The sequence below is a fragment of the Mus musculus genome, chromosome 15 (genome assembly GCF_000001635.26).
Source record: "Mus musculus strain C57BL/6J chromosome 15, GRCm38.p6 C57BL/6J".
Classification (NCBI taxonomy): domain Eukaryota; kingdom Metazoa; phylum Chordata; class Mammalia; order Rodentia; family Muridae; genus Mus; species Mus musculus.
Genome location: NC_000081.6, coordinates 89,773,228 through 89,785,993, shown reverse-complemented (window position 1 = coordinate 89,785,993; position 12,766 = coordinate 89,773,228). Strand labels below are relative to the sequence as shown.

The 12,766-nt window shown below is 38.4% G+C and overlaps 1 protein-coding gene across 4 annotated transcripts in view; it reads left to right on the top strand.

Moving 5' to 3' along the window:
• Window positions 1–12,280, top strand: part of Syt10 (synaptotagmin X) — a 68,267-nt gene extending 55,987 nt beyond the window's left edge. The window contains exon 7 of one of the 4 annotated variants that reach the window (XM_011245696.1): window positions 12,255–12,280. In XM_011245696.1, the coding sequence (XP_011243998.1) occupies window positions 12,255–12,266 (12 nt within the window). In that variant the 3' untranslated portion in view covers window positions 12,267–12,280. Of the gene's footprint in view, window positions 1–3,347; window positions 11,096–12,036; window positions 12,229–12,254 lie in introns of those variants that run through there. The other 3 variants (XM_006521175.2, XM_017316706.2, NM_018803.2) reach the window with 3 other exon arrangements.
• The last annotated feature ends 486 nt before the right edge of the window (window positions 12,281–12,766 follow it).

Here is a 12,766-nt window from a genome sequence, read left to right as displayed (position 1 = left end):
GAGTACATATTGTGTGAGTTCCTTTGTGAATGTGTTACCTCACTCAGGATGATGCCCCCCAGTTCCATCCATTTGCCTAGGAATTTCATAAATTCATTCTTTTTAATAGCTGAGTAGTACTCCATTGTGTAGATGTACCACATTTTCTGTATCCATTCCTCTGTTGAGGGGCATCTAGGTTCTTTCCAGCTTCTGGCTATTATAAATAAGGCTGCTATGAACATAGTGGAGCATGTGTCCTTCTTACCAGTTGGGGCATCTTCTGGATCTATGCCCAGGAGAGGTATTGCTGGATCCTCCTGTAATACTATGTCCAATTTTCTGAGGAACCGCCAGACTGATTTCCAGAGTGGTTGTACAAGCCTGCAATCCCACCAACAATGGAGGAGTGTTCCTCTTTCTCCACATCCACGAGCCACGGTCTTAAGTTCATTAGTCAGTAAGAACTGTGCTCTGGCACTGATTCATTATGAAAAGAGCCTCTTCCCCTAAAGCCCCCTTTCATTTATAAATCCTTAATTAAGCTCTGTCAGCTGATACCTCTGGGTACATCCCGGATGCAAGTCTGGTCAGAAAGAACATACGGAGATTTAAAATATCAAGACACCAACTCAGCTGTGGTCAAAGCCTGGCCATGCTACGTGGCTTTAATTATAAAGCTTGGTGAATGGTTGACCTTCTCTAAGTTTCTATTACACCGCTTCAGTAGGAGCAACTTACAATGAGGACACGGAACACTATGCCACGCACACTGACTCAATGCCAGGTCTTGACATCTGTGTCCCTGCGTCATTATGTTAGGAAAGAGGATTACCTGTTTTCTCTCTTAGAACTTTTGGTCAACGTTGGTCTACTGGAGGTACAAAGTATTGCATTGCTTAATGCCTGTCTCTCCCACAAAATCAGTTTGTAGAATCTCCTCAAGAGCCATGTCAAGAGACTAATGGGTGTCCACAGAAGGATAGAAAGGACTTTGTGAAGTTTCATAAAATGAAACTTAACAATAGCCACAAAATAAATAAATAAAAATTTAGCCTTTTTAAGGGGTAAGTTGCTGCTTTGTGCATTAAGCTTTGGTTTTCAAACAGAAAAGACTGCACTACAACTGACTGAATGTATCAGTAGGACAAGGTTTCAGTCTCAACTTAACTACAAGAATGAGACTCTGGCTATGTTAGGCAAGACATTTTGTGGGAATGGGGCAAACATTTCATGTTCAGGCAATAGAAGTAAACTGCTATCCCAGATTCCTGTTGTAGGGATCATCTCTTGTACACTGTGTAAAAGCACTTACCTGTCAATAAAGAGCTGAATAGTCAATAGCAAAGCAGGAAAGAATAGGTGGGACTTCCCGGGACACAGAGAGGAACTCTGGGAAAGAGAGGGTTCCAAAACATTGAGGAAGTTAATGTATGAAACTGTGGAGAGGTGACCAGCTATTTGGCACACATAGAATAGTATAAATGGGTTAGTTAAGTTATGACATAGTGATCTAAGAACATACCTACCTTAAGGCCTAGGCATTAATTCATAAAAAAGAACAAGCCTTTGTATCATTCATAAAATGGAGTGGACATAGAAAAGCACAAACAGTTATACCTCATTTATACATAAATGTCACAAAACCTTTCTTGACTTCACAATTAATGTAAGTCATAAGTCAGACACATACATAGACAACACAGATGAAGATACTTATACAGACATACACATACACACAGACATACATGCACACACAGACATATACATCCATACACACAGAAATACATACATACATACATACATACATACATAGACACATATAGACAGACATACACATCCAAAGACACACAGATACACACAGAGACACATATACACACAGACATATATTATTTTAGTTACTTTTCTATTGCTGTAAAGAGACACCATAGCTGGGCAGTGGTGGTGCATGCCTTTAATCCCAGCACTTGGGAGGCAGAGGCAGGCGTATTTCTGAGTCAGAGGCCAGCCTGGTCTACAGAGTGAGTTCCAGGACAGCCAGGGCTATATGGAGAAACCCTGTCTCGAAAAACCAAAAAAAAAGACCATGATCAAAGCAACTTATAAAAGAGAGCATTTAATTGTGGCTTGCATACAGGTTCAGCTGATTGGTCCATGCTCATATTATGGGAAGCATACAGCCAGGAAAGGTGCTTCACTAATCAATAGGTAAATACATAGATGCTTCATTAATAGATAGATAGATAGATAGATAGATAGATAGATAGATAGATAGACAGATACAGATATTCCATTAATTAAACTCTTAAAAATGCAGATATTCAAGGATCATGAGAATTCTCTGGGTCACTTGGGGTTCCTACATGACAAGCTGGCCTTTTCAGTGTATGAATCCCCCAGATGAAAATCCCTTCCTGTTTTAAAGCAAAGGGAATATGGCCTTGAATTTATTACAATTTGATGCTATAATAAAATATCAAAATCAAAATTGGCTTTTGGAAGAAAGAGCTTCTTTGGCTTATGGTTCCAGAGGAATATCCTTTGAATATAATATAGTGGAGAAGATATATATTATATAGTATAGTATACATAATGTAATATAGGATATAATATATAACATATGTTATGTCCTCTGGATATAATATAGAGGAGAAGCATGTTGTCAGGAAGTCAGAGCCGGAAGCAGAGAGAGCGTATTTTCACCCACACACAGGAAACAGAACAAACTTGAAGAAGGGCACAGAGAGTATAAACCTTCACAGCCCACCCAACAAGGTCCTGTGTACCAAAGGCTCCATAACCTTTCCAAACAGTCCTTAGATATGAGAGTCTATGAGGGATATTTCTCACTTAAACTATCCTAAGTCTCTTAGGTCTACAAGCTCTTGTTACTCTTATGGTAATGGTATAGGAAAAAAACTAGCCGGGCGTGGTGGCGCACACCTTTAAACCCAGCACTTGGGAGGCAGAGGCAGGCAGATTTCTGAGTTTGAGGCCAGCCTGGTCTACAAAGTGAGTTCCAGGACAGCCAGGGCTCCACAGAGAAACCCTGTCTCAAAAAAAAAAAAAACAAAAACAAAAAAAAAAACTAAATGTCTCCCATAAAGTGTGGGACTCTTCTATAGCCATAAAAGTTGCTGAATGACATTATTCTATATACATTTTATATCCTAGTACTGGGTGTTACAGGAAATATTTGTGTTTTCTCTCTGCCTTGGAAGGTAAGTTCTGATGAACATGGAGGTTACATAGATCATCACTTCAGACACTTGCAAACTGTGTGTGACTATCCACTATCAACAGAGAGTTGCCATTATGTTTAGGTTTTCTTCTTTATTGGATCACATATTGTGAAATTTCTCTTTCAGTTACCTGGCCGGGCCACCAGCTTTGATAGTCAAGGGTCCTGTTCTTCTCCCAGGCCACCGTCCACACCATAAAAGCCTCCAAATAAGACCATATCACAGAAAGATCTAGAACCGTGTGCTCATTGAATCAGAAACCTACACACAGAAAACACACGCGCGCACAGAACATTTGACTTCTTCATTTAAAATATACCCATGATAATTAATAACTTGATGCATAATTTCTCTTGGCTTATTTGGCTTATTTGTCTTCAACTTTGAGCATATTAATACATTCTACTTGAGTACTAATGGCCCTTAGTTACATACGGTGTTTTATTTTCGTGTCTTCTCTCTACTAGCACAGTGTTTTAATATGTTGTAATTCTTCGCCTGAGCAAATAAGTTATTTGAGAAGAGAATCCACATGTGTGTAAAAATTAAATATAGTTTATAACTGTGTTGTGTGAAATAGTGAAACATGTCATTTTCAACTGTGTACATAGTTCTATCTGAACTTTTAATGTGCATACCTAAGTTCAACAGGATCAACTCCTTCGAATCCTAGCTAATGTCCTGTGTCTGATAGTAGCTTTCTTCCATGATCAGCATGTTTGTCATTGAGGTTGTTTTTGGAACTTCTGTTCTGGGGACACTTAGCTAAGCTGCAAAATGAAGAGTCATTTTTGAATACAAATGTACAAAGCGATGCTGAGTGTCTGGTCAATGACACTACCAGCTTACGACGTCTTGCTGTTGCATTAGTCAGACCCCGGTGGTACTGCTGACAGATAGTTTTAAAACTCCTAGCAATCTTCACCTCAAGTGTAGCTTGAGGTGTTCTTAAGTGGCTGCAGTCATAAGTTTGCCTTTCCAGGTGACCCAATACCGTGGTGTGCTTGTTCTGTAACTTGGAGCTGTCATGTGGCTCCTACACTTTTTATGGATCACACTTCATAGAAACCAAAGGTCCAGCAAAGTTTTCTGTGCCCACTGTCCTTTAGATAGACAGGTGTTGACTCTGCCCACTCAGGAGCTGGTCGCTCATCGCTAGAGCTAGACAGTCTCTCAAGGATGAAATATAGATGCATGCTATAAACAGTACAGCTTTCACACTTATTAAAAATAAATGCATTTCAAAGGTCCAGACAGACATCTCTTTAATGAAAGGAAGGATTAATGATCAGACCATTAGAGGTAAGATAAATATATATTATCTATATACATATATATGTAAATGCTTTTTCTTTTTACAAGATAGAACTTTCTTTGAGATCAGGTCAGCTTTTTGCAGTCTCATTTTAAGACCCTATTGGAAGGCGCCTAAATGGAATCACAATAACCTTGCCTTTGAGGTATGCATATTTAAAGCTCATTCCATAATAAGGTCTCTAAAAGGGAAGAAAATTTATATTTGAATTTTTTAAGCAAGTTCATTGGGATGAAAAAGCTTTATCACAAATTATGAATTTTTATATTTGTAAAATCCCTTATTTCAAATATTAGGAAATGTATTTTTAAAGTCTTGAAATTTCTCTCATAAAGATTCAATATCTGTTAACCAGGATGCAAGTATGTCTTATATTAATATTTATAGTGTAAACTCAGTTCTGCCTAAAGCTTTGGAGAAATGCCTATGTCCAGTTAATGAAAACATACTACTAAACTTTCCCTCATTAAAAATAAGAGAAACACATTTGAAAGCACTTGACTATCCTGTCAAACCAAACCAAACCAACAAACAAAATAACCTTACTCATTACAGAATGACTCAAGATGACAACCTATCTTGAAGTCTTTGTTTTACAGTGAAATGCAAACGGCCAAATGGAGAGGAAAACCCTCTTCGTCTTTGTGTGATAACATTTGGAGAGAGGTTTTATTAGTAGATGTGGATGTGACATTTCTCAAGTCTGTAAAGTTTGCATTTTCACTCAAAACGATATCTTACAGATTTACAAAATCGCAGCTAATTTTCCTAAGAACAGGCTAAACCAACTTAACAAAAGGAAACTGACAGGTAGCCAGGATATTTTAAATATGAGGGAAGTATGATTAAAGTAAGCCCGGGGAGGAAGGAACACAAAGTTATACGAGAATTAAGTCGGAGCACCAAAGCATTTACTATGCTATGAAAGAGATTAAAGAGAATAAGTCCACAACTGTCTTTCAGTTAGTGTGTGAGGGACGTTTTCTCAGTGATGCACAAGTTCATTAGAACAGCAGTTCATTTAGAGAAAATACAACCCTTACAGGGCTTACACAGCCCACTCTTACCTTACCCAGCCACACACAGAAACTTCTCTCTGTTCCTGAGCTAATGTTAGTTTCTCCGTACTTAAAATATGGTCCGGTGTTCAGATGCCCTTCCCCGGCCTCCACTAACTTGTGGAAGGGCACGTGCATCAATGCAGGTCGGCGCGGCAGGAAGCTGTCATTTAGGTATTCACTAAACTCCCGATTTCAGGGATTCATTCAGGGACTTACCACTATATGCATCTAGAAAAAAAGACTCAGTGTTGCCTTGTGGGCGGGACAGCACTGTTGCTAAGGAAGGAATATGTCAGACACCACTATGTGTCCTGTGCACAATCTTTTCACAAAACCAGAAGCTGATTGGTTTAGGGGGTCTTGAATTTTTTTCTTCACTGGTGTGAAGATTCGATTTTAGTCCAAAGGTCCAGGCATAATCACTAGCTTCCTAATACACTTTGTTCAACAGTTCCTGTTTCCTTTCTCAGGCCACTCCGTGCTGCTGGCACTTTACCCATAAAACTCACCCTATTCAGACACACTCAGTTCAGTCGCAAATGTTAGGACAAATGCCAGGGAAGTAGCGGCAGGAAGTGGAGCCAATCGCGTACCTACATAGCATTCGTGGGGTGTGCACACACGCTAGTTACTGCAGGGAGCTCACAAACGACCAATACTGACTCAGGGTTTGTATTAGAGCAAATGTATTTGAGCTACTAGGTTGTGCTGTTTAATTGATATTCACAATTGTGCTTACTCTCCTGGTGTGTTTATTCTTGTAAAAGTTTCCAGGATCCATAAAGAACCAGCAGTCTCTTGAAGCATTCACTTAATAGTTACTTCAGAAGTTAAGGGGGAAAAAAAAGTCAAAATTCCATTCCCATGTCAATTCTACTATCTATAAAACAAAATATAATTTATTCCAGGATGAGATGTCCAAGCAGCCAGGAATTACTACAATAAAGGAACATAAAATTATAACACTGAACACAAATCCATTTCTTTCTACCTCTTCTAAAAAGACTACTTGATATTATTCTCTAGCAGAATTTCTCTGATTTTTGTCATAACAGCTGTGATATTTCCAGGCAGTTTATTTGCAAATAGCTAGAACACTGGGTTGGCATGGCCTTGAGAAACCATTGGGTCTTTTTGTTAAATGTAAAGAAAATAAGACCCGCGTCACAACTTGGTTTTATAGCAACTACAGTTGTTCTAAGCTGACCTGGTTGGTTTCAGGGCTCATAATTTTTAGATTAAGGGAATACTACTCTCAACAAGTAGAATTTTACAAGCCTAAGATAATTTAAGTAACCATGTAATTAGTGAAAAGGACAATAAAGCATAGAAAACAATATGGAAATGTAGGAAAAAGGAATTCCTTCATATTTTAACTTAGTGGACAGGAAATTCTCGAATATTGTTTCAAGTTTAATTATCACTCAGTGACATAGCTCAGGAGATGATTTATATGAACCTGCTGTGAGGACCTAATATTTAGGACAAAATGAGTTTAATATTTTACATGAGATAAAGAGCCAATGAAATAAAATGCTGATTCTGGAATGTTATCTCCTGGGAATTCTCTTAGCTAAGAATTTTTTTCATTAAAAGATCAATATTTATTCAATAACCTGTCAGTTAAGATTAAGGTAACTACTTATCTTCTACCATTAACAGCTAACCAAAACCATACATATTTGAACAGTGGCGTTACATATTTGATCAAAAATGCATTTTCATCGTGGTTAAATCATTATTTTTCTTTTCATCATGTCTATCATGTAACTAAATTCAAGTTTGATTGGGTAGCATGATAGTGTTACGGTACAGAAATAGAGAAAATCACTCAGTTAAGGACCAAGGTAAGCCTTAATGATTTACTTAAAGCAGTTGAATACTAAAAATAGTAACTGAAAAAAATAAGTTAAAGATGTTTAAGAGAAATGATATTATTTTGTATGCCTGAGATTATTAAATATACTCCTCCCAGGAGAACTATTTCTATAAATCCTATTTTTACCTCTATTGTGACAAGAGATCTGAGTTGCTCTTGATAAATTTATATGGAAATGTTTTCATCTCAAGCCTATGATAATTTTTGATGTAGACCGTGAGACCTTTTCCAAATAGTGAGAGAGTTTCTGATTTTATCAGAGAGTAAACGTAAACCAATGTCTTCTGACATCTTGTTGAGTTGCATCTTCTGTGTAGAGAATTCCCGACTTGCTTTACATAGGACTGAGTTGTAGTCATTCAACCTCATGAGATTTTTGTTTCCTGAAAATAATTTATTGAGCAGTGATGCAATTTACAGGTGAGTGGAAATTTATCAAGGTTAAATTAAGTTTCAATGTTGCAAAGTTAACATGTGAGGTGGTTAGATTTCCTGAGGCTTTTTCCAAATAGCTTCTTGTGTGCTTCATCTGAATACTAAGAAAGGAAATATATTTCCATGTTTTGCTGAGAATTTTGTGCACCCCAACTAACTCTTATCTCCAAGATTATGTAAAACAACAAAATACTATATTCTATAGAAATATTCATATAAAACGTTTCATAGGTAGGTTTCATCAAGATTGGCTGTTTTTCTTGTAAAGTCGTTTAAGCTTTGCATGTAAAGAATGCAGTAATATCAATGTGCAGTGTTCGCTGCATAAAGGAGAAGCAGGTAAAACTCCAATATGTAAAATATTTGCATTTATAGCTTCTTCCTTAAACAAAGAAGTGCAACACCCAGGTTGTCAACATTAGCTGTTATTGACCCAACAGAGCAATGACTGGGTTCACTTTCAAACATGGAGAAGTGACAGAACACTGTGAATTCAGAATCAAGATAAGTCAACGAGAAAAGAACTGCCTCCCATCATAAATGTGATGTTCCCTCTAACTCCTTTACAAGTAGATAGTCACCATGTATACTGGTAGAAACTGCTAATGTTCTTCTTGCAGAGCCTCAGGCAATTTAAATCCATCATAGCTCATCTTTTGGGGTTATCTTTAAGTCATTGTTCTCAATGTAACCTTTTAAGTGAAGTGTGTGATTTAATACTTAGCCATTGTTTAAATCAGTGTCGTTGAACTCTACATTATAGAAAAGAAACTGAAATCTTGAAATTTGTGTTTCTGACTTTTGTACGGTGACCAGTCATTTGTGAACTTTGGCATCTTATAATGATATTACTTAGAACAGCTGTTTCTGCAAACCCTCTGAAAGATGTTTGCACATTGTGTTTTAGCATTTTTACTCTGTCTTCTTTAGAGTGTATGAACACATTTGTCAGGATCAGATGAATTATGTAACAATGAAACCTCAAAGCTGTTATGAAGGGTAGTTCATAATTCCTTTTGTAAAAGAAATGGAAAAGCACTTGAAATATAATTTTACTGTTTCATATGTATTTTAAAAAAGAAATAAAGTAATTATAAATAATTTTATCCGTTACTTTTCTTAAAAGTCCCTTTTCCTGATTTAATTTTGCAAGATAAATATGACGCACTTCTTGAATATAAATTAAACGCAGTTTTCCAGATGCCTTTAATACTCACTGACGTGGGACAGAAAAAACCCAACACTCTTCTGCACCATCATAAGGGGCTCTGTAACAAAGCAAGCCCTACTAGGAGAAGAACATAAGAAGTGCACTTGGCTGACCCCAGGGTTGGAATGTAGCTTGGTCCCAGAGCACTTGTCTAAAAAGCTTGAAGCCCCGGGCTCCAACCCCAGCAACACAACGAAGGAAGCTGTGAAACCTGGTATGAAACCCATCAGCTATGAACAACCAGAGACACAGAAAAGCGACTGCAGTGGTTAGTTCTTATGAGTGGGTAGCTGTAGAAACATGGTAAACTAGAAACACGTGACTCGCTGGTGGAGCAACAACAAAAGCCAAAGTAAAAAATCTGGATGGAAACTGCAAACAATGTTGGTAAGTTTCCCTGGCTGTCACAGCAAGTAACAGTAATTTAAAATATCCTTTTCTTGAAATTAAAAAAAAAATCACCAGATTTTAAAATGAGCATAAATTTTGGTAATTGAAATCAATTGCCATTGTTAATGTATTTAATGGGGCTGATTAACTAGGAGCAAGGCTTTGTGCTCAGTTCCTTGGGGAAATACTTTTAAAATAAATTTTCACATATATGCTAATAAAGTATTTACCTTAAATGCGAAACTATACCTGAGTTGGTGACAAGCACTTAAACCCAACTGTGAGGGGGCTGACATACCTGAGACATGTTGATACACAAAAAGGCCACCAAACCCCACAGCTCCAGCAAGTGTGACTCACAATGTATGTACTCTGTATGCATGGTGCCACCAGGAAACACAAAGCCAACCACCATCACTTAGTAAATAGCAAGGCATAAGCCCAAGTAAAACCCACAGAATTGCCTTAACTAGAGGCTAACACTGGAAATTAGAGTCAACAGGAACTGAAATTCCGATCGTTTGAGTTGGTCAGATTGCCTAGAACAGACACAACACATGTGTGAACCCAACTGGGTTACACACTCTACTCCTAATCTGTACAAAACTTCAAATATGATATTATGACCATTTCTAAAAGTGGGGGAAAGTTGTATTGATACACAGAGATTAATGGCAGAGAACATTACTCTGAACTTTAAACTCTACTCAAATCGAAGCGTTGATTGTGTACAAGTCAGGAACTACCAAAGTAAATTCTTCAAATTTCTTTTACATATACTTTTGTTTATCCCCAAATCAATTCCTCACCTTCACTTGACAACGATGGTCATTGCAGATGAGAAGTTAAATGGAAACCCAAGGTCGTTTGTTTGGGGCTGGAGTTCAAATCTAAGTTTTTCACTATCAAGTACATATACATATTATGACCCTGTGCTTTGCCAGGGGAATTCATTAAACAGACAATTGTAAACAGAATCTCTTATAATCATCACCTGTCAATAAGAAAGCTTATGGCCAATGAGCTGAGGCAGGAAATAAAAGGTGGGATATCCAGTAGGATAGAAAGAATTCTAGGAGATTGTTTTTAAAAAAGAAAAAGGCGCATAAGAAGACAAGGAGAGGAAACCAGCCATGTAGCTGAATTCAGGTTAGAATGAAAGGGATAATAAGAGCTAGTTGGAGAACAAGCCAAAGCTGATGGCCTAGTCATTTGTTAATAAATAATTAGTCTCAGCCAGAGTCATTATCGCTGGAAATTAAGAAGTCTGGAAGAAAAACTCGTTTTACAGGCAATAAAATAAAAGATGTTTTCCTCTTGGATAAATCAACAAGATGAAAAGCATGCAAACCTCCCTGACACTCCTTTGCAAATGGGAATCAGCGGGGCCTGGCTGATCAAGTTATTGCTTGTACCAACTGTGAAACCAGCATCACTCTGTCAGTGATAGCTGAAACCCACTGGTGTCATATAATCAGTGTCTGTGTATAGAAAGGGGCAGAGGACTGGACAACCCTGATCTGACCAAGAAAAAAAGGAAGGAAGGATGGAAGGAAGGAAGGAAGGAAGGAAGGAAGGAAGGAAGGAAGGAAGGAAGGAAGGAAGGAAGGAAAAAGAAAAAAATTTAAAACTGTACAATGTGCCCAGTAAAATCAAAACCAAGATGCCCAGTTAGTCATATTTCACTTTAATTTTTATTGTCACTACCTAGTTCAGTCTTTGCAGTCCCTTTTCTGTGTTTTTCTATATAAGCCTTGGTATGTATTACAAAAATATTGGTAAGTATTCTATGGATTCCCATAGGAAGATTCTGCAGTGCACAGTTCTACCTCTTTAAACGTGTCTATGGATGCCCTGTAAGCTTGCTTGCATACCTTTAAATGATTTTAAATAAGCAAAGTGGTAGCAGAACAGCTGGAAGTTCCGTAAAAAGTAAAACAGTCTGAACTTTGACCCTTCTCTAAGGGGCACACAGAATTAACTCTATGTGTATCCCTCTGCCCCGCCCCTCCACTCCCAAGCTAACCCTGTAGAAGCTTTCCCATTGCAGGAGCTTTGGAAATCCACTTTCCTCTCTTCCCCTCCCTCCCTTTCCTTCCCCTCCCCTCCCCTCCCCCTTCTCACACCCCCTCTCTGCTCACCTCCTGCCACTCTCTCAAAAACCTCAATTCTTACAGGACAGTCTCTTCTAAAAATTAAAAAAATAAAAAAGTTTTAAAAGGAGAAAGAAAGAACACTAGGGGCTGGATCTATAAGGAGTCTGGAGTTGTGTGACTATAATCAAAATATATTGTGTAAATTTATCTCAAATAATTAATGAAAATATATTATTTAAAAGTCAGTAGCACTCAATTCTCGGGTGCCTAAAGACCTTATTGTTTAAAGGGGAACTTAGCCTTAAGAAAAGTTGTAACTGTCAGGATATCCTTCATGCTCAGGTATGTGAATACCCTTCTCTATCTCTGATTTTGCCCAGATTTTTATGAGTTCATGACTTTATGAAATGTCTTGTTTTTTTTTTCTAGTGAAAATGACCTTGTGCTGGCACTACAGCAATGCACCAAAGTAATGCGCACACCTTATACTCCTGCAATCTGTCTTTCCAGAACATCTGTTATTCCTCTATCATGCTGGAAATAAAAACTGAGGGAACAGCCAACCAATAGCCAGCCCAACTTGAGACCCATCCCATGAACAAGCAACAATCCCTGACACTATTAATAAAACTCTGTTATGCTTGCAGACAGGAGTCTAGCAGCAAGGCTGTCCTCTGAGAGGCTCCACCCAGCAGCTGACCCAGAAGGATGCAGAGACTCACAGCCAAACAGTGGATGGAGCTTGGGGACGTTTATGAACGAGTAGGGGAAAGGATTGCAGACCCCAAAGTGGATAGGAACTCCACAGGAAGACTATCAGAGTCAACTAACCTGGACCCTTGAGGGTTCTCAGAGACTGAACCACCAACCAAAGAGCATACATAGGCTGGACCTAGGCTTCCCCGCACATATGTAGCATGTGCATCTTGCTCTTCATGTGGATTCTAAACAACTGGAACCGGGGGTTATCCCAAAAGTTGTTGTCTGTAAGTGGGATATGTTTTTCTAGCTGGGCTATCTTCTCTGGCCTCAGTGGGAGTGGATGTGCCTAACCCCACAGAGACTTTATGTCCCAGGGTGATGGGATACACAGGAAGACCCCTCCTACTCAGAGGAAAGGGGGAGGAGGAAAGGTGGAAGGATTATGGGAGGAGGTGAC